Source organism: Bombus pascuorum, chromosome 7 (assembly GCF_905332965.1).
Source record: "Bombus pascuorum chromosome 7, iyBomPasc1.1, whole genome shotgun sequence".
Taxonomy (NCBI): Eukaryota; Metazoa; Arthropoda; class Insecta; order Hymenoptera; family Apidae; genus Bombus; species Bombus pascuorum.
This window is the reverse complement of record NC_083494.1, coordinates 15,331,267-15,352,957: the sequence shown is the minus strand read 5'-3', so window position 1 is coordinate 15,352,957 and position 21,691 is coordinate 15,331,267. Positions and strand designations below refer to the sequence as shown.

The 21,691-nt window shown below is 30.5% G+C and overlaps 4 protein-coding genes across 12 annotated transcripts in view; 2 read left to right on the top strand and 2 right to left on the bottom strand.

Annotated features, from left to right (window-relative positions):
* Window positions 1-156: 156 nt before the first annotated feature.
* On the bottom strand, window positions 157-11,290 carry LOC132908927 (uncharacterized). Of its 7 annotated transcripts, none has more exons than XM_060963383.1 (11): window positions 10,975-11,290; window positions 10,455-10,890; window positions 9,281-9,805; window positions 9,102-9,205; window positions 8,829-9,018; window positions 6,689-6,809; window positions 5,886-6,033; window positions 4,729-5,573; window positions 3,046-3,613; window positions 2,377-2,947; window positions 157-2,276 (listed from the first exon to the last, which is right to left on the bottom strand). In XM_060963383.1, the coding sequence occupies exons 2-11, from the start codon at window positions 10,840-10,842 to the stop codon at window positions 2,107-2,109; spliced, it is 3,630 nt and encodes a 1,209-aa protein (XP_060819366.1). In that variant the 5' UTR covers window positions 10,843-10,890; window positions 10,975-11,290; the 3' UTR covers window positions 157-2,106. The 7 variants fall into 7 exon arrangements, with proteins under 7 accessions (XP_060819366.1, XP_060819367.1, XP_060819372.1 ...); XM_060963384.1 differs by having other exon boundaries at window positions 10,978-11,290; XM_060963389.1 differs by having other exon boundaries at window positions 10,455-10,586; window positions 10,677-11,289.
* A 338-nt stretch (window positions 11,291-11,628) lies between these two features.
* On the top strand, window positions 11,629-14,383 carry LOC132908932 (G patch domain-containing protein 2-like). Of its 3 annotated transcripts, none has more exons than XM_060963395.1 (5): window positions 11,629-11,866; window positions 12,384-12,559; window positions 12,894-13,245; window positions 13,349-13,551; window positions 13,611-14,383. In XM_060963395.1, exons 2-5 carry the CDS (start codon window positions 12,403-12,405, stop codon window positions 14,318-14,320), a joined length of 1,422 nt encoding a protein of 473 aa, XP_060819378.1. In that variant the 5' UTR covers window positions 11,629-11,866; window positions 12,384-12,402; the 3' UTR covers window positions 14,321-14,383. The 3 variants fall into 3 exon arrangements, with proteins under 3 accessions (XP_060819378.1, XP_060819380.1, XP_060819379.1); XM_060963397.1 differs by lacking the exon at window positions 11,629-11,866 and adding an exon at window positions 12,716-12,821 and having other exon boundaries at window positions 12,424-12,559; XM_060963396.1 differs by lacking the exon at window positions 11,629-11,866 and having other exon boundaries at window positions 12,429-12,821.
* A 370-nt stretch (window positions 14,384-14,753) lies between these two features.
* LOC132908936 (mitochondrial import inner membrane translocase subunit Tim9) lies at window positions 14,754-15,419 on the bottom strand. Its single transcript, XM_060963400.1, has 2 exons — window positions 15,217-15,419; window positions 14,754-15,029 (listed from the first exon to the last, which is right to left on the bottom strand). Exons 1-2 carry the CDS (start codon window positions 15,262-15,264, stop codon window positions 14,793-14,795), a joined length of 285 nt encoding a protein of 94 aa, XP_060819383.1. The 5' UTR covers window positions 15,265-15,419; the 3' UTR covers window positions 14,754-14,792.
* A 1,704-nt stretch (window positions 15,420-17,123) lies between these two features.
* LOC132909286 (zinc finger CCCH domain-containing protein 13-like) overlaps window positions 17,124-21,691 on the top strand; it is a 58,037-nt gene continuing 53,469 nt past the window's right edge. Inside the window, exons 1-2 of the mRNA XM_060964031.1 lie at window positions 17,124-17,567; window positions 17,661-17,748. Of these exons, the coding sequence (XP_060820014.1) occupies window positions 17,174-17,567; window positions 17,661-17,748 (482 nt within the window). The 5' untranslated portion in view covers window positions 17,124-17,173. The remainder of the gene's footprint in view (window positions 17,568-17,660; window positions 17,749-21,691) is intronic.

The window sequence follows — 21,691 nt, the reverse complement described above, 5'->3', positions numbered from 1 at the left end:
ATATCTTTTTAAACACGCATATGTTTACATTCCGAAAGTACACATATACGTATACTTATATATAAATTTAAGTATCTTCCTTATTTTTTGTACGTTTCCCCCAAAATTACATAATAAATTAGAGTGAAATAGTACATAAAGCATAAATAACACAAGTTTCGTTTTAGTATAAGATTTGTATTGTACAAAGTATGGAAATAAACAAATGATTTGAATATTAAGAATAAATTTATATTGCCTTTATATTTATAAAATTATTATTAAGGAGGATCCAAAAACATAGGTGAGATAATTATTTACAAACATAAAATAACGATTTAGTTCCTACTTTATCTTTCTATCTATATTTATAAATGTAGGCACATTATTCATAATAAAAGAATCACAAATGCTTAGTACATATACTATATGTAAGATAGCAAGAATGTTAAATTTTGTGAAGTCATTGAAAGATGGGCAATAGAAAGGAAATAATTAAATTTAATAGATAAACAAATTAAAATATGTGATAAATGAAACAAAAATTTGGAAAATGATTTAATTTGGAAAAAGATAAATATTACCAATAGTTTAACGTTTATTAATTTGATATAAAATTCTTTGTAATACTTGTATCAAGGCTAACAGCCACAATTATGTTTATCCTTATATTTAATTTTATAATATTCACACTTTATATTTAACGTAAAAAATATTTTCTTTTATATATTTAAGTCATTTACTAAGAATATATTTTTAGGGCCCCCTTAAAATTTATAAATTATTCGATTTGTGTACAACTAAAAATAACATAATAAAACAATAGAATTTTTCCGCTGCAAAGTAAGAGAACTAATTGTAAATTTTTTACAAAAGCAATCAAAATACGGACAGTAAGTATATAAGTTATTTAAGAACAACAAATTGGTGCAATTAATTAATATCAGTAATTGAAATATTTTATTTACTAATATCACTACTCGCGAAATAACATTTTTTATTACCTTAAAACTATATGTGCAACTTTTTGCATTAAAAATGTTTCTCATTTGTTTATTGTTATCTGAATATAAAATTTAATTTCCAACTTTAATTTTCAATTGCTATACATTTCGTAAATATTATCAGAAAAATAACAAATGAGAAAGAATGGGGATAGAAACATCTATATTAATCAGCAGAGAATTTAAATATCCTGGTTAGGAAATTCATCGTAATTGCGTAAATTGTACAGATAAATCACTACGTCTTTAGATTATATTTAATTACGCGTTATACAAAATTATATTATACATTCTACAACTTTGCCCATTAACTGCTTAATATTTCTTTGCAGCGGAAAACTCGTATCTTAAATATTAAAGATACACATACAATTACTATATAATTTAATAATATATACCGTTATTTATACAGCCTAACCTCTAAATAGAGCCTTATAGACAACATGATTTCCTCTTTTACTGCTACTTCATTAGAAACTTATCGAAATTCTTTTTATACCACGAAATTAAAACTACAATTTGTTTTGACTCAATGGATCGTGTATGTCATAAAAGTTCTACACGTTGTAAAAACCGAAAATAATACACTTTATCCCCTTCATAAATGTGCGCGATATTTTCATAAATCTTAGTCTCATATAATTATTTTAAACATTTATGATTCTCTTTCTCTATAATTCAGACAATTCTGTTCATCGTGGATACACATTACAGTATACCAAATAATTTGCGAGCATACATTCCAAGTACTGTAATCTACAAATATTGAGACTTTCATAATTTTTTTAATTATTTCCACAAGGATACCAGCCTCTCATGAATTTTTGCTTTGCAGCTAAAATAGCACGTGATGCATTTGTGGTCCCCTGTTTTTATCACTAAAGGATTCGAGAAGAATAATATTCATGGTTACTGTAGAGTGTATCAATACACTATTCAAGGGGAATTAAAGGCTACAAAACACATAGTATATTAATATTAAATTACTTTTGATCCAATGCGCAAGTATTGGAGTAAATTGTGCAGACATGAAGTCAAATTTACAAAATTTTTAATTTTCTCACATCAGGTATTTTTCTTTCCTTTTTAGTATATGTATTCATACACTTTATTTCATTTTCTTCTATTGTGTAGCAGTATCTGAAATGCTTTGTCGCCATGTAGCATGGAAAGGAATCTTCAAAATTTTAACCCTCGTTTTAGGCAAAGCAGTCAATAAAAGTTTTTGGAGTTGTGGTAATGGTAATATATCCACTTGAGGATTTGTTTCATTTGGTTCCTGTTTATCATCACCTGAAAAATAAAAGAAAATATATAGAATTAATTCTAAAACACATTCACATTTTTTTATATATAATATAAATGGGGATACACATATTTTAAAGGTACATACAAGTACCTTTTTGATTGTCATTTTCATCTTCGACATTCTCGATTAACTTTAGACAGGGTACCGGTTTTAGTACTGGTATCGCATCGCCAGTGATCTGTTTACTTATTATTAGATTACATTGATCAATAAATAATTCTGTAACCCTAAGTAACTCAAGTGTAACGCCCCATACGAAATGCGTCAAATTATTTGATAGTTCAGTAACACCTCCAAGCACCATATTGTTAGACGTTGCCGATTGAGATATGTACGTTGGTATAATTAACAGCCTTTTAATATTCTTGCAGTTTGCAAGACATTTGTCAAAGCCATTTTTAACATCAAAATTGACCAGTTCCATTTGACTTAAGTTTTGTAACTTAGATACACCTTCCAAAATGTCAAATGTACAACATGAGTCTTGACCCTTTTCCAACCTAAGACGTTCTAATTTTTGTAACTTTATTAAAACTGTAGTTCCAAATTTATCTGGAAAATCTGAGCATTCACCCAATTCTAGAGTTTCCAAATTAACTAATGCTTGTATTATATTAATTCCCTTCTTTCCAAGTTCTTTAACTGACGTCAAGCTCTGTAAAGTATAAATTTGGTTTAAATATTGAAAATATAATTAGAAGAAAGAAGAGTATAAAATTAAAGCAAAATATAGACAAAAGCAATTATACTTACCAACTGTGTCAGTTGCGTTAGTTGTTGTAGAGGTGTGAGGTCTTCTTTTAAAGACATACCACTGATTGCTTTAAGCCTTAATTCTTGGCAACGTTTAAGATTTCCAACTGACTCTAAATTTAGGGAGTCACACTTTATCGACATTGCACTCAATACTTCTAACTGAGGGCAACTTCTAATAACTTCTTCAACAACCATCACAGGACATTTACATAATTCTAGTTTGACAAGGCTAGTTACACGTGGTATTACTACTAAAAACTTCTCCCAAATGCTGTCAGATTCGCCTGCTACAAGCATTTTTCGAAGATCTAAATGTTGAGTACCATGCCTCTGTAATGTATCTGCTAAGCCATCCCAATCTGTTACTTGACTATTTTTCATTCGTACAGTTTTCCACAGAGAAGGATGCGCAGCCAAATCTCGCCACATTTTACACACTCTTGCAGCCCGAAGTAATTCTTGTACCTTAAGGTATTGAAATATGCGCAGCAATGCATGATAACCAGCACACACTGAATCCATAAAATGCTGCTGTTGTTCTTTCTCCTGCCGATTTTGTTTTCTTCTGAAAGTATTAAAATAAAAATATTTTTAGGTGATTTCTTTTAAAACAACTGGCCTATATAATAAGGGTATCGTTTCTTATATGTATGATGTTGGTTATAATTAAAAAAAAAAGAAACTTTACACTATTGATGAAATCTTTTATTTAATAAAAGAATATTATGATTTTTAAAGAGGCTTTTGAAGGACCAATGATTTACAATAATAATAATCGATAATTTTATACTAGCTATATTAAATGGAAAATAATTAATTGTAAATAAAAGCCTCTGAAAAACCTTTCAAAGGTCGAAAATTTATCGTTCTAAAATTGAATGGAGGTATAGTAACAAAAAAACAAACATAAATAGGAGGTGGAAATCATGAGGAACAAGGATTTTCGGACGTTTTTGGGAAAACGCACTAAGAGTTTTTTTGTGTTTCAGCTCGCACATGTCTTTATATCTGTAAATATAAAAAGTAAAAATGAATTAGATTTTTTCCACTGAAGCACTTATCAGTAGCTGTATTTGTAATTGTAGCATGAATGTAAATGATGTATTGTCCAATTTGCTGCATACATTTTTAGAAAAGGCTTTCAATTAAAACACAAACTTTTACTTTGATACTACAATTACATAATACCTGCAAGAACCAACGATATGTGATTGTTTTGTTCACTTTTCACGTGTCTCGAAAATTTGGCCGCATTTCTAAGAAGCTAAGGCAGTGTGCTTCGATCACAAGATAAAATCAAATTCATTTTCCACCTCGAACTTTTATATTTCCAAATATAATAAACGTCAGTATATATTGCATTTACAATACTATTTGTATAAATTTTATATTACATGAAAAAGATATGTAGTTACGTGCATTATTTTTTTATAGTTCTATAGAATCATTCTATAGAAGTAATTCTACAAAATTTATAAAAATATTCAAATAAATGAAATACTTTATATATATACATATACATGATATAAAATCATTGAAAAACACGTGTATCTTGTAAATACAATATGTACAAAGCAACTGCCAAAACCTCAAAAGAGAGTTGCCTTAACTTATTTGGAGAAAATATTTAAAAAAAGGAAGTAAAACAAATATATGTGTGTTTGAGAAACAAACACTTACTTGGTGCTTATTTTAACAGTACCCAAACTACTTGTCACAGAATGTTGTGTATCTACTTTTGTGTTAGATGTATTTGAATTCTTTACTATACTCTTCTTTTCAATTGTGTTACAATTTTCTGATTTCTTACTTTCTATTGCAAGATCTGTTGTACTAGATAAGTCATTTTGTGATATAGTTGCAGTCAATATATCAGTTCTATCATTACTAGTGCACGTTTCATTGGTTTTCTCCATTATGGAACCTGGTGGAAGTCCTATATGCGATGTATCTTTTGACATATCTTTATCAATTGATTTATCAAAAGCATCTTTTTCGACAAATTTTGTTGTTAAAGAAGTACGTGCTTTTGTGGATATAGAATTATCAACAGCGTTTGATATATCCGTAAGTGTACCATCCTGAAGTATAGGAGGTTTATCACCAATTTTATCAGGTTTCACAGTTATAGCTGGCTGAACAGCCATAGCATTATTTTTTGGTACAACAATATATCTCTTGCCCCCCATTAGAGCAATATTCTGGGCCGGTTTTGGTAAAATTCCATCATGACTTTGTAAAAATTCGTTTTCTGTTTGAGCAAACCAGCTGCTTTCTTTATTATCTGAATTTAAAGGAGAATGTGATGATGCAGAGGATGTTTTTGAAACTTTAGTAGCATTCCGCGATTGTGAATCTGCATTATCAGATTTGGGTATTCGTTGAAGCTTTGGAGGGCTTAGATTTACTTGATGTTTTGGTTTTGTATTTTGTGCACCTAGCATACTGATTGGTATCAGTGGAGGAGGTGTTAAAGATGGATTCGTTTGAGATTGATGAGATTCATTAGTATCCTGTTGGCAGTTCTACAACAAAATTAACACTGTTTATTTAACATATCATTACTGTCAGCCAACGTGCATTTCAAATTTTTTATTTAATTTATTAAAATATATTTAATAAAAACATAAGTAGGGTACTAAAAATAAATTTTTAAAATAATATATCAAAATATGTATGATATTTAAAAAAGGAATCTCAAAATTAGGAAACAAATTATACTGTTTACATATGATACTATAAAAGAATAATATTATTACGAAATATTAATATGAAAATTGTTTAATAAGTTAAAATAAATTTACAAAAATATATCTTTTGTTACAAAAAAAACCTACCTTGCAAACATAATTGTCACTTCCTGCAAACTCTATACCACCAACACACTCAGGATGATATAAACAGAGACACACACGACATTGTAAGCTTGGTATCAACCCCATACTGGTTGAGCATCTTATACTGCATGGTTCTTGAACTTTGGGCCTGTAAGATGTGCGTTGATTGGGGAAAGGGGTTAGGAATAAAACAAGTAATTTAAGTAAGGGATTTAGGGATCAAAAGGATAAAGGAGGACATACAGTTATGAAAAAAATAGAAGGAAAAGTTTGAACTATTTCAAAATAAAATTTTGAACTCTGTAATTACATATATTTACTATACAGCATGCACTTTAATCATCAATATGTGCTCTAATGTATTTTTTAATTTACAATGCAAAATGTAAAACTTTCTCTTTTAACATTTCTTCATTGAAGAAGAACATTTACTACAATTATTAAGGAAAGTTTTAGATAATTAGAATAATTAGAAAATATGAAATTTGATAATAAAACAAATGCATTAATTGTTCAATAATAATTACTATAAAAATTGTAATGGTGCAATTTTATATAAAATGTTGAATATATCTTTATACATTGTACATTATATATCTAATATATAATAAAATTCTAAGAAACTATTTTCATGAAAAAATTTAAAGGTGCACATGCTGTAAACTTTTCATTGGGCCTTTTTAAAGCATATTAAATATGATTATTATCACATTTAATTATTAAGCATTTAGGATACCCTTAAATATTGCAAACTAATTACAATTGAATACTATAATAAAATAATTAAAACATCAGGTACTCACGTTAATTGTCTTTTTGGTTTAGGAGGTGGTGGTTTTTCTACAGGTAGCTGACTTCTTCTTGTACTTGTTGTTCTTTGAGGTGGAAGTATCTCCCTTTCTTGAGAAGGTGACTTTATTTCTGCTATGCATATTTGAACAAAAATTTTTGTGAAAATAATAATTTATCTTAAAAATTATATGTAGAAACTTCTACTTATATATATTCTACTCATATTATACATATATATATATATATATATATATATATATATATATATTCCTCAGTGGAATAAATTACTAAATAAAACTGGAACATACAGTAGCGGACAAAAGTTTAAGACGAAATGGAAGAAATAAATAATTGATTTACTTTCCATAAAAAATATAAATACGGTGTTCTACTTTTGGTATTAACTAATTGTACATTTGTTTGTACACTTAGAAAAAAAATTTCATTTTGATATTTTGCTCAATAGCTAAGTTATAAAAAAGGAACGAAATCTGTATAATATTTCGTCGGTCAAAAGTTTAAGACTATACAAAAAATATTAATTTTTGGTTAAAAAATATACACAATTTTTGTTTAAATTCAATATTTTGTTCAATATCCGTTATTTCTTATCCCTTCGGTACATCTTCTTGGCATAGAATCTATTAATTTTTTATATTAATCTACCGTAATATTATTCCAGGCTGTTTCAATCGTAGAGTAAAGTTCATTTAAATTTTTCGGTTTATAACCTTGTACTGTCTTTTTTATGATGCTTCACAAATTCTCGATTGGGTTAATGTCTGGTGATTGCGACGGCCACGGCAGCACGGTGATATTTTCTTCTTGAAAAAACTGTTTCACAACCCGAGCCGTGTGCTTCGGATCATTATCATTTTGAAAAATAAAATCATCACTCATATTGTTGCGTGCAAAAGGTAACATTGTGTTCTTGAGTATGTCCTTGTATTGAAAACGGTCCATAATTCCATTGATACGACATATCGGACCAGGGCCGCTTCGAGAAAAACACGCCCACACCATAACGTTGCCACCACCATGTTTAAGAGTTTTTAAAACGCACTGTGTTTTCAAACTTTCGCCAATTCGACGTCTAACGTACCGTATCCCGTCAGAACAGACGCGATTGAATTTCGATTCGTCAGAAAACAATACCTTTTGCCAATCTTCACTTGTCCAATGCTTATGAGCTTTAGCAAATGCAAGTCGTCTTTTTCGATTCCTAGAACTCAGCAGTGGTTTCTTTTGGGGTTTTCGTCCTCTTAAGTTAAAGTCTTCTAATCTTCTCCTAACAGTTCTAGCACTAATTTGTGTATCGTTTTCATAGTTTATCTCCGCAGCAATATTATTTGCACTACGAAAACGATCCTTTTCGCTCAATCGATGAATCCGGCGATCCATTTTCGGTGTTGTTTTCCGTGGTCTTCCGTTTTTCGGTTGATCGCAATACATGCCTGTCTTTAAACATTTATACCAAGCTTGTTTACAAGCTGTTTCTGACCTGTTCACTATATTTGCTATTTCGGTGAAGGTTTTACTTTGCTTTCGCAGCCTTACGATTTGTTCCCTTTCGTTTTCAAGTAAATTCTTTGATTTACCCATAGTCTGTTCCTACTTAAATGAATTTTAAGCAATAAAAGGTACACTAAACAATGATTTTGACATTCCAGAATCAAAATGTTCAAAAACTGTACTCGTACTCACGTTTTACACAGATCGTCTTAAACTAATGTCCACTGTTTCCAAGTGCTAGGCGGTAACTAACTGTTGTAACTCCTACATTGTTTGTATTTAACAACTGACTGTCTGAGGTTACGAAGGTCAAACATACAGCTACGTTATTCCAAAGAGACAAACCGAATAGAAGAACAATATGCGTATAAGATGTTTGTAATCCGGTTTACAAATCATCGTCTTAAACTTTTGTCCGCTACTGTATAATTTAGAAGTTTCAAAATTTAACATAAATATTAAGCAAAAAATTTCAGATACCAAAGATAAATAAAGTTATCCTATATACGGTAATTAGAAGTGAAATGTGAATTTTTTACTTGATAAAGACATTAATTGCACAAAACAATTTCAGTAAAATAATGTAGTAATTATTTAACAAAATACAAATAAAAATTTCATATTGATATTAATGCATACTTATGTGTGGAGTTTTCTTTGCAGACACTTTCACCTTAAATCCTGTTGATGCAGCTTTTGGTGATTTGGTAGCAGCTTTTGTAGCCACTGGAGCAGGCACTGATGCAGGTTCTTCTATAACCTTTTTACCAGGTGTACCTCTCTTATACCCTATACTCTTTCTTGGTGGAGTAGCTGATATTCCAGGCCCCTATTTTCAAATTACAATTAACATTTTATACGATTTTAATAAATATAACGTATATTAAAATACATATAAAGCAAGTTATTTACCCTCATTCTTTTTGCGTCTCGAATAACCTCTTTATCCGGATCATCAAGACCAATTGGTTCTTTTAGGAAAGTAAAATTATCAATAGTTAACTCTTTTGTATTAACTGAAAAGAAACATATCATGTTACTATAATTATTACTTATATTATATTATTATTAGTATACAAAACTATACTTACGAAATTCTGCAACTTCTCTGAAACTTCTAACCTTTTTGCCCTTTGGTGTATAATAATAGATATCAGCCATTCTTTTAAGATTAGAATCATTACTTGCTCTGAATACCAATTCTCGTTTCCAACCATACTTAAAAGGCTCTTTGAATGCTGGATTTGATATATCACTTGGTACTTTTTGTTTCCCAGTACTTCCTGGACTAACTCCACGTAATAAATGATAACCTTTAGATTTTACTGATGTTGCTGGACTACTGGCTGCAGATGATGAATTTGTTGACTTAAGGGAAGTGTCATCTGTTTTTTGTACTTCTGTTTCTGATTCTACAGTATTTGGCATTCCAAGTGATTCTGTTTCTGATTTATCGGATTCCTTCTCCTTCTTTACTTTATCTACATCTAATACATGTTCACTATCATGCATTCTGTTATCATCCGAATCTTCATCATCTTTTTTTGGATCAAAATTCTTCCTTATACTATATCTAAACCGTTTTGCCAATTGTGCCTCTGCTACTTCAGCTTCAGCTACAATAAATTATATTAATGCCACCTAATTTTTTCATTATAAATTCTTTGTGTACATAATTGAATATTATTAACATAAATATGTTTGATTAAGATTTCAAATATATTTATTTAAAAATTAATTCAAATGATTACTTCTTAAAGAACATGCGTTTATAAAAATAATGATCTGTTCTAAGCATAACATCAATAGCTTACTACATAAATATTGTATGCTCATTTTTAGCAATTACAAGAAAATCTGTTTTAAAAATTCAATGGTATTTTATAATTAAATAAATACTTCTTGCAATATATTTATCTATACCAATAGCATTATAAAATTGGTTGTAACTGTGCATTGATCCCTTTCAAAAACATAAAATGACAAAAGTGGATCATGGTTGTTGAAACTATCTCTGTGTACATTAAATACCATAAATAAAAATTTTATTTTTAACAAATTTATGAAGTAGATATAAATGTATTTTTTATACAGCAAAAAGCAACAATCAAGAACTATCTGCTGCATATAAAAAACCAAATTTTAAAAAAGTGGACATATAATATTTGTGCAGTAAGTCATTGGCATAGTTTTTCACTCTCATGATATGACATTTGCTGGCAAGCATGTAGGCTTGCATCTTGAATAGACCATAACAATAATTACCAATCCCAATTAATTTCTTCAAAATATGACTTGCTGGCTCCACTTCGTTATCCCCTTGTATATCAAAACCATTGAATTCCATAGATTCCTCTGAGCTAAGATCGTCCAGTTCCGATAGCTTCCGTTTGCGTCCTTTTGTATTTAATGTTGAATCACTTTCAATGGTACTAGTTGAATTTGCCTTGAACTTACGTAGCTCTCTTCTAACATTGATTTCCATACCCTTTTTCGGCAAGTTCCTAATGTCGCCGTTCACGTCCTGCCCATCCATTTTAGAAGTATCCACTTTAACTTGCGTCTCTTGTAGATTCGGCACACTATCAGCTTCTAGGTTAGGATCCTCGCGCGCCCCATCGGCATTCCCGCCATTCACATTAATACCGTCCATTGTATGGCCCCTTTGGGACCAAACACCGATCTTATGTACTTTAACAACCTATGCGTGAAAAACGTTGATTTTCTGTTATTTGTCACTTCATAAAAGACTCCATCAAACGTTTTAAAATATAAGCAATTGTACTACAGTCCCCTCGCGTCTGGATACAGCAATCCCGCGCTCATCTGACTGCGAGTGCGCATAACATACGCGCAGACACCACTACGCGCTATTTACACAACCGCCAGGATTTTTCTTGATACGATTTCCAGCAGTTCCTCATTACGCTAGCACATCACACTCATACTCCGAATTGATCCAAGAAACTTTTACTGCAGCAAAAATTATTTAATTTCCGTAAATACGGTTTGAACTGGCTCGAATGAAAAACGACAAAATCCTTGAACAGACACGAAGCGTCCATAAAACACACAACCGGAAATGGCCGAAAAAAATATGCAGAAGGCGAATTTACAATGCGCATAATTTTCAATGTGGTGTCTTATGAATAATTCTAAATTATTTATAATTGAAATTACTTTGATAACAGAATTATGACATAAAATTTATTTAAGTAACGAATCATTTCGTAACTTATATAGTTCGGTATTTTACGTATGATGTACATAAGAATGACTCGTGAATTATTTAATATTTATATGTTTGATTTAATATTAATAAATAATGTACGAGTACTTTTGTTATCACCTTTATTTGTGTATATATATATAAAATATATATAAAATGTAACATGTTAAAAACCGTTTAGTTTTAGAACATACCGGTGATATGTTAGTTGAACCATGACCAAATTATTTCTTGTGGGGACACATATATCATACCTTACAAATACGGCTTCACACCATACCAAAATAAAGAAGATAGTGAGGATCTGTGGCACAAAGTGAAGACACTTTTGTAATTCACAGATTTCTATCATTTGTTTCCTTTTTTTCATTGCTAACTAACGAAAACATTGCTCCACAATGTTATCAATCTAAGGAAAATTTACACCTTCCGCTATTATATATACAAGGTAAGCATAGAAGTGGCATTTTTTTATCTTGTGACTGATTAAAAGACGACGTATTCCAAATTTCTTCTACAGCTACCAATTTACTCTTGATAATCAAATCTTCTTAGTAATGAGATGAAGATTTTAAATCTTAATATATATTTCATTAAAATTTGTTATCAGTAAAATAGTAAACAAAATATGTACAAGATAAACTTATTTAAAAAAAGTAAATATTGTACAGTATATTCGAATTAATTTTTAAATAATATATATTTGTTATCTTATAGATACTTATCAATTATATATGAAGTTAGCATATAGAAATTAATAGATATAATAGATATGTATTGTTATTTATATATAATTATGCAATTATAATTAAATAGTATAATAGATTAGATGATTTTATATCTTTAATATTATTTAATAATTTAATAGGATAGTTCAATTAAAATTTATTACATAACAATTTTTTAATACTGTTACAATTTTCTAAACTATATTATATATCATATTTATTATTATTCATTGTTAGAAACAAACATATCCTTCAAATGGAGCGTGTTTTGAAAGCTGTACCAGCGGATTTAAGAGTAAAAATGGAGGCACTTGTGCATGATTTAACTTTGGCATTAGAAGAAAGCAATAATAGTGCAAATGTAAGACGTAGATGGGGTATTAGGAGAAGGGCCCGTTCCACGGGCAATATTCGTAAGTATAAAGCAATAAAAACATAAAACAACAAAATTTGTTTTCTATGAAATTATTTGAATACTTCGTGAGTTAATATGTTATGTAAATGTATCTCAAATAAAGACTAAAATAAGTTCAAGCGCATATATTCTAATCACATGTCTATGAAATCAGTTCCAGTCTACTTCTACAAGGCAGACAGAAGATTGTTATCAAGATTGTGTTTATAGAAACCATATTTCATTGCTCAAAGAAGTCAAATTTTATAAATCTTTGAAAAGTAATTTTTAACACTTGAAAAACAATTAAAGAATTTGGAAAATAATCTTTAAATAATTATTTTTTATTTCAGCATCACTTCATATGAATAAACAATCAGATGACAGTTCATCTTCTATTTGTGACATCCATATTCCAAAAACTAATACTGTCTCTAAATATCAATCTGATAGTGATGAAACTAATCAAACAAAAAGATTTGCACGTTTTTCTAATTCAAATAATGCTAGTAACATTGAAAGTGATTCAGTTAATGAGAATTTTGTACCTAGAGTAAATCCACGACGTAAACGAAAATTTAAAAGAATGGCTATTGATTCTGAGTCTAATCCTTCAACTTCTCAGACTGTTGCAATGTCAGCAACACTTGCAAATAAAAAGAGAATTCTTCGAAGTGATTGTAAAAGTAGATATGGAACAATATGGTAATATATATCATAACAATATAAGAAAATATTATACAATAATAAGAGATTACATTTAGTATTACAGATTATTAATTAATTCCAAAATAATTTTTTATTGTAGGTGTGGGAAACGTAAGAGGTCTTGTAGAGAACGATCTACAGATTGTGATATGAGATCACTAAAACCAAATAGAAATACAAAATCAAAAAATCACATCAAAATGCAAACTGAAGATGGGATTGATTGCTCAAGAATATCTAGTTCAAGTATTTCATCTAGTGATTCAGAAACTGGACTTATCACAAATGATGAAGATCGTGAAGGTATTAACTGATTGATATATGTAACAGAAACTATAATTAATTGATTACTTTATCTTTAGGAGATGATGAACAGTCTGATTGGATTGGTGAACCAAGTTGGTGGGATGATGGAGAAAGTACTAATGAAGATAAAGTTAATACTGACTTATCATTCCAAATGATAATACATGGAAATTTTGAACATACAACACTTGAAACAAGGAAAACATATAGGAAAAGAATTCAAAGAATTCGGGAAGGTCTCAGCGGAAGAGAAATCCGCGCTGGTCGTCGGCATGTTGATAATAAACCTGGATATTCGATTATTACATCAGCCAATGAGAAAGTTTCTAGATTTTTACAAGATCCTACACAAAACGAGCTTAGATTACATCCTATGCGACAGCCTGAGCGAGAAAAACTTCGTCGGCTTGCAAATTTGTATAGTTTAAGTTTAAAAGGAGATTTAGGTTGTCCAATCTTGTATAAAACTCGACATACTACACAAGCTATTTGCGTAGATCAAGTATCATTTAATCGATTTTCTGGTTACAAGAGATTGAGGAGAACTCCTCCAAATTCACCTAATTCAGAATTAATAATGCGTAATCAAGAACACCAAATTTCTAGTACAAGTTTTGATTCACAAATCATAAGCCCTATGTCAAATTTAGATTCGCTGCAAGCATTACCACAATTTTCTCATTTCAAATGGGATTCAAATAGTATGGATATTGAAATTCATGGGAAAACAAAATTACATGATTTTGATCATTCAAAATCAAGTTAAAGTAAACAATATTGTTTGTTAATTTGTTTCTTAAAATAAATTATTTATGCATATATATATATATGGTGCTTTCATCTATTACTTTTTTAATATATAAAATTATTAAATATTCAATATTTGTTACATTGTTCTCAACTGTGATTAGAATTATTTAAATATACATATTTCTTAAATATTTTTATCCAGATTGATAACAAATTAATATACATATTTATAAATCTATCAATCATTTCATATTTAATATTGTTTATAATACATATGTATTTATATGAAAATTTATTTGTAGCGTTACACATAATATATATCTCATTAATTATTATTATAAAACATTATTTATTTTACAAACTCTAAGCCTAATTCTTTGATATCTTCTTACCAATTTTTTAATAACAATCCTATTTATCAATAATCAATAAACAAAGGTAATAAAATATTAAAGATAATTAATTTACATACTTTATTGATACAACATTCAAGACTTTTTACCCTCGCTTAATTTTTTCTGAGCAGCAAGTACATTTTCATTAGCAAGCATTTGAAATTCTTCGAAACGTTGTGACATCCTTTGGTTCATCTTCAAATATTTTTCCATGCAGTTCAGAGCACAAGTTTCTTCCTTTGCTTGGACATCTCGTGTAGTAAACTCATTTATACAGTCAATAAAACAAGTTTCTATCAATCTATTATAGGATGCCACAAAATCTCGAACCTGAAATATTATAAAAGTTCCAATAATTTAAATTTTTATTCTTTACAATTTATTTTTATTTTCACATAATGAAATTTATAATCCTTTATCTTCACATCAACGAATATCAACACGTTTATCATCTATTTATATAAGATTAATTCGGTTCTTTTATGGAATAATGCATGATACAACAACAAATACATACAGATTTAATTTGTTCAGGATCCACATTTGTAGGAATTTGCATTGCCATTGTAATGATCTGATTTTGTTAAAATATATTTACGTAAATAAATTATCGATACACCACAAAGAATTAAAAGACCTTCGATATAAATTAAAGGTTAGATTTCAACTTTTCTTGCCAAGCACGTGTATGCTGGAAATATGTATGTACACTGGTTATACATCATGTGTTAAATGTCGAACTTAATCTTCCGAAAGTTTTTCATAGGCTGTAAAGGTATACGATCCTAAAACTATCAAATCCAAATGTCAGTCGCACGTTCTAAAACTCGACTTTCCAAATTTTAATTCATATATTTTTTGGAACACATTATAAAGTTTTCTTTGTGAATACAAATTAATTCTACGGAAACGAAGTATAAATTAACATTTCAGGTAATAGAAAAATTTAAAATATGTGCAGATTACACAAGTAATAAGAATAGGAATTACTCAATACTTATTTAATTAATTGTTTAATATTTGTATAATTATTTTTTAAGTATTAATATGTACATGGCATTAATGGTAAAAATATTGAAAAAATATTAATATAAATTAGTAAATAATCAGTTAAATAAAAGTAAACATAAAAATTATTTATTATTATAGAGTAAAATTTATCAATGAAACTGCGCAAAGAACCAAGTTCTAGAAAATGAGCAGATGTTTCATGTCAGCGGTTGATGGTAGTATTGAGTCAAAGTAAACTTGGCCTTTGTTTTGGATGTATCGAGAGTCTTATATTTGAAAGGTAAGACGACCATTATATTTTTTATATATTATTTGTATAACAATCTCTATATTATTAGTAATTAATTTATCTATTACAATAATACAAAATAAATTTGTATGCATATTTGTCGGCATAAAAGAAATCAAAATTCAAATTCAATGCACATATGAAAAAGGAATGTAATAAATTGCAATAAATATTTGTAATTAATTACTTTTATTGGGATATGTAAATATTTTTGTACAATTTTTATATAAAATCAATTTCTGCATATTATATAATATCAATATTATTAATATTATATGAATATTATTATATTTACATACGTGCATGATATTTGATCTATAATTTAGAAAATATTTCTTTAAAAAATACATACATATTTTTCCACCCAATCTTTCATCGTATTTTATTGAGTATTGTATCGCTGGTGTAGTAACGGTGCAAAAATAGTTGACAAACGAGGGTTCGTAAAAGCAACAGAAAGCTTAAATACGTTACGTTATATGAATGCATTCTAACATTTTGAATGCAGTTCAAACAAAATTAACAAGATTCACATTTTCAATTTAAAGTATGTTATTATAATCATAGCATTATTCGTATTGTGCTAAATTCTAGTTAAACTTTGCAAAGTTACGAAATGTTACCCACAAAATTCTTTTCTTTTTTGTTAGTCGTAAATCATAATGCTTTATTGATGCTGTTAATATTGTATTTCATGAGCTTTGTAACGGCAATGTTATATCCATCACAGATTAGTTGATAAAATACTAAGTAAGTAAATAATTATAGGTTTTACTACTTTTACAATGTACTTTTATTCCAGTAATCAAATTTGTGATTACTATACTACCATAAGAAAATTGCTGTCCCAACGAACGCTGCATTCTATAGATGGCGCAATGTTTTTCATTTTCATTTATTCCATGTAATTTAAATAATTTTATTTCATTCACATTTATTTATATGTATTTATATACGTGCGTGTTATACACCTAAATAATTCTTATAATTTTTAATATTTAATTACATACAGAAATAATTTATCGTTTATATGAAATTGCTTTTAATTGTCACCTTTTTTATTCATATTAACTATCAATACTTTACAAGCTAAAATATTATTATAATTATATTGTTTCAGAAAACTGGATGAAAGCACAGGAACGAAAACTCGATTGGTACAAAATTTCGAAAGATGTCACGTGATAATCGAAATGTTTCTTCAATCGGTAAATCTCTGAATTTCGTAACCAATAAAAGATTATGTCCGATAACGTCGCAACAAACTTCATCTACGAAAATGCTCACGAAGAACAAAAGGAGAGGAAAATGGACGAATAGCTCTACCGCAAAATATCAACATACGATAAATATTCCTGTCCAAGATGAAATTATAAAGATAAAAGAAGTTGAATCCAAAGAATATACGGAGTCCATCGATAACAAAAGCTATGAAGATATAATTGACGACGATCCAATTACTATGTTGCGTAAGGAAATACAAGATTGGAAAATTAATGAACTATTAACATCTAGAGCTGAAGAAAGGCTTACTGGAACTCCAAGTGAACAACGTAGTTACAATTATAGTACGTTATGAGTTAACTCATCATAAAATGCTTATAAAATATTTTATTTCGCATATTTATAATTAATCACCATCGCATTTTCATTATTCATAGTTACTTCCGGAGAAACCACAAAGAGGCAACAAAGTCCTAACAACGTTTCCAAGGTTTCTACAACGCGTGTTGATTTCTCAGCAGCTACGTGAGTATTATATACTTTCATGCACGTTTACTTATGCTATTTATACATCTCTGATATTAATGCAGATTCGCAAAATTTGCATAATTCTGAATCGAAAAAATTAATACATTCCATAAATTGGAATCGCAAATCAGACTATATGAATTGCACTTTCGTTGTGGGATATGCATAATGCTTCTTCGTCGTTATTTTCGTAACACGTGTTTCGTATTTACATGAAAGTGCAAAATGTTTACTTTATGTTATGTGTTATGTGTATTTGTTTAAGTATAAATTACCAGTTGCATGTTTTATCATGGTGTTGTGACAATTAGAGTGTATGAGCGAGGTAAGTAGGAGAGAAATTTATATTTTTCTATTATTACTATTTGAAAAATAGTTTTTCGTTACTAACGTATTTTAATAATGGTTCCTGATAAGATATACGTTTTCTTTATGCTCGATAAGACGTGACCAAGCTGATTGTTATGCGTCGAAGAGTCAAGAAATAAGCTCGAGAGTGCGTATCTTACGTAAGTAACTGTAAATGAAGAACGATGGGAGAAACACGATTGTGTGTCTTCACGATGCATATGTACACGCGAGAAAGACTACGTCATTCTGGAATTTTCGAAAGTTTCGTCTAACCGGTTTCTGGTTGCGTACACAGTAAGACCCGTTTAGTACTCGTCGGTGCTTGCATCAAGATGAACTTCACAGTTCATATAGCATTTAACGTAATTAGCTGTTTATTTTTGTCCATATAGATTCTAGATAAATATGTACAATGACGTGACGTTTTGAATGAAACTAATGGAAAAGATAGGAAACACTTCAACCTAATTACAACTTATAACAATTATTAGCTATTTTTTTAAGAATATACTCGTTTTATATGTATATATGTATGTGGATGAATCATATTTAGATATGTGGTAGAAGATAATAGAGATTTATGACTCATTAAATTATGTAGATAATTTTACAAACGAGAAAATATTTTTCGGAACGTCAATTTTAACTTTCGCGCGCTTTTAGCGCAGTTCGTTGCAGCGAACGGTTAACGTATACACAGATACGGAGTATGTGGTTATCGGGAGGCCGTTGTAATTCTTTGGTAGTACCGTCACGAATGAAAAATGATAATGAGCATAGTGCTGTAGGTTAGTGAGAACAATAGCCACTTACGCTAATCAACGGAGGTGCATGCCGCGCGCGTTCGGTAGTAAAAATATTTTCGACGATAGCTCGTGCTACGAATGAGGAACGCCGAGACATTGCCGAATTTGTCCCCGACCATGAAGTCGTTCCTTCGTCGTGACTGAATTTTTGATCTTTAAGCATACGTGCACGCTTGTCATTTTGCCGATACCATGCTCGTGCGTATCGAGAAAGGATTTTACTTCGTCGAGTCACGAGTCCCGAGGACATTCGTCTTGAATACTTTCAAATGCATCATTCCCTATCGCGTTAATAATGGAAACGAAAAATAAAACGATACGAGAGGATTCAAGGTCTGCGAGGAAACGAGACTTCAAGTACGGCCAGCTCATCCAGATAATGATGTAGGTTAGGTTCCCAGCGGTATATATCGCAAAAATCAACATTCTTCGTGTAGCCGAGGTTCGCAAAAAGCGTAAACCGGTTTGCCTCGTAAATGGCACACGACCGTGCGAACGGGAGACAGACACGAGGAGAAAGAGCGAGTAAGAATAAAGGACAAGCAAAGGAAGGAAATCTCTTAGTCGCGATTTACAGTAAAGTGATATTTCGTCAATACACTCGAAAAATATTTGAACATTTACTATAACAAATTTTTAAGTCCGTACTGCATATATTACATACATTTATATGTATGTATCTTGAAATTTCATCGGCACTATAATGAGAATGGAGTGTCATGATTATATTGGCAAAATTTGAAATCAGTCTGATCATGTTTATAGGAATTATAAGATATTTATCGCAAACACATATTTACTAAATAAGATATAACAGGACTGCCCGTCTTAAACATAGTATAATAAGTATCAAACATGGTCCCAGTAAATATTGAAGCTTATTAATATAATTGATAATTGGCTGTTTAAGTATTTTTGTGATTTCTGCGAAGTATATATTTATATTAAATATCTTCTAATTTCTACATCTTTTTTTTTTTTTTTTTTTTTTTTTAGATCTGTTTCAAATTTTATCAATATACGTAATCATGATAGTAGTCGAATCTCGTGACAATCCTAATGAAATTGCAAAATGTTTCATACAACACACGTAATATACTCATAAAAGGTATCCATAAGTGTTTGAACACTTTTATGAGCCTGTGTATTTTTCTCGGGAATATATTCGAAAAAGGAAACGAATTATTTCGTAAATTACTACGACTCGACTCGTTTCGTTACAATTATTTCACACTCGAAGCATATCTCCGAGGATACATTATCTTTGTATCGGATTACAGTTGTAAAATAACTCCCAATGCCAGTTATTTTTCATCGTAATGAACCCACGCTAAGTCCATTATATACTTTACCGCGTAGCCGATTCATCACACGGCCTTAACAGTAATAGAACGATGTGTTTCTGATTCGTCAGCCACGTTTTTTTACGTAACGCTACGCGCAACGCTGCACGTGACGTCAGCTTGTACTCTCAATGTTGTCTACCAGTCAGCATCGTCGGCGGACATGAAATTCTTGTGGAGAAAGCATGCTTGAGCGCAGCCCAGATCCACGATGACTGTAAACGCAAGGTCAATGTCCTAACAAGCAAAAAAATAAAAAAATATGTATTTCTGCTCTCCGTCGAATCGACACGAAGATAATTCCTCCGTTGAACAAACAAAACGAGCGAGACGATTTTATTACAATTAGAGTTACGAGAGTAAACGTTGGCACGCGTTAATCAACTTCATAGGACACAGTTTTTTCTACGTAACACCGGCGAGTGACGTCAGAGCGTGCAGTGTGTCTGCTAAACCAACGTCGTCGACAGACACGGAAATCTTACGGAGAAAGCATGATTGAGCGTAACCTAAATCCCGAACGGCAAGGTCAATGTACGACGAAAGAAAAAACTACTAACCATAGACATATACATAAGAAATATAGTCCACAGGTGCCTTATGAACAGCGTAGCCCTTGTTGAAAGAACATAAAGAGGTTTAAGGTTTCTCTTTCTCTTTCTAAGATATTTGTCTCTAACAGATAAAAAAGAAAAGAGAAACCTTGTTATTTACCTCTATTTCTTATTTAGCAAAGCTCATTTTTTCAAGACGGAATCCGAGGTCTATACTTCTAACGTCTATGTTATTAACGTACAACGTCACTAATAGAAACCGACTGGCAGAATTCTATGGTAAAATCATTTTCTTTATTTTATTCTCTTCCTACCATTTTCCTATCGTTCGAATTTATCGTATCGCAAACGGACGATCACAAATTTTCATAAAACTTTTCTTTTTTATAGAATGAATGTTACATTGCGCCACTATATGGTACGACGTTGTTATAATGTTAGAGTAAAGCAGTTGAGCAGCACGTTTTTTACGTAACGCTACGCGTAACGCCAAGGCGTGACGTCAGCACACTCGGCGTCGCGCCAGCCAGCAACGACGCCGGGCGCGGAATTCTTGCGAAGAAAGCACTAACCGAGAGAAGCCGAGTATAACCGAACGAGACGACACGGCATAGTTGCACGAGGCGGCAACGCTGCGAGCGTCTGCTAGGTTCAAGGGTACGGAGTGGAGGTTGCTCCGCTCCGCTCGTCCCTAAGCCCGACACGACCGGGAGCTTGTCCCGAGAAACAGTTGGCCGCATGTCCGCTTTCATCCAACGGGAAACTTCTCGAAAGATGCGCGTAAAAAGCTTGTACGTTACTTATATACTTACTCGTGTATTCGGAGAAATTCCCTGTTACACTGAAATGCGGACAAAGTTAAATGCTCCTAGTATTTGATGAATAC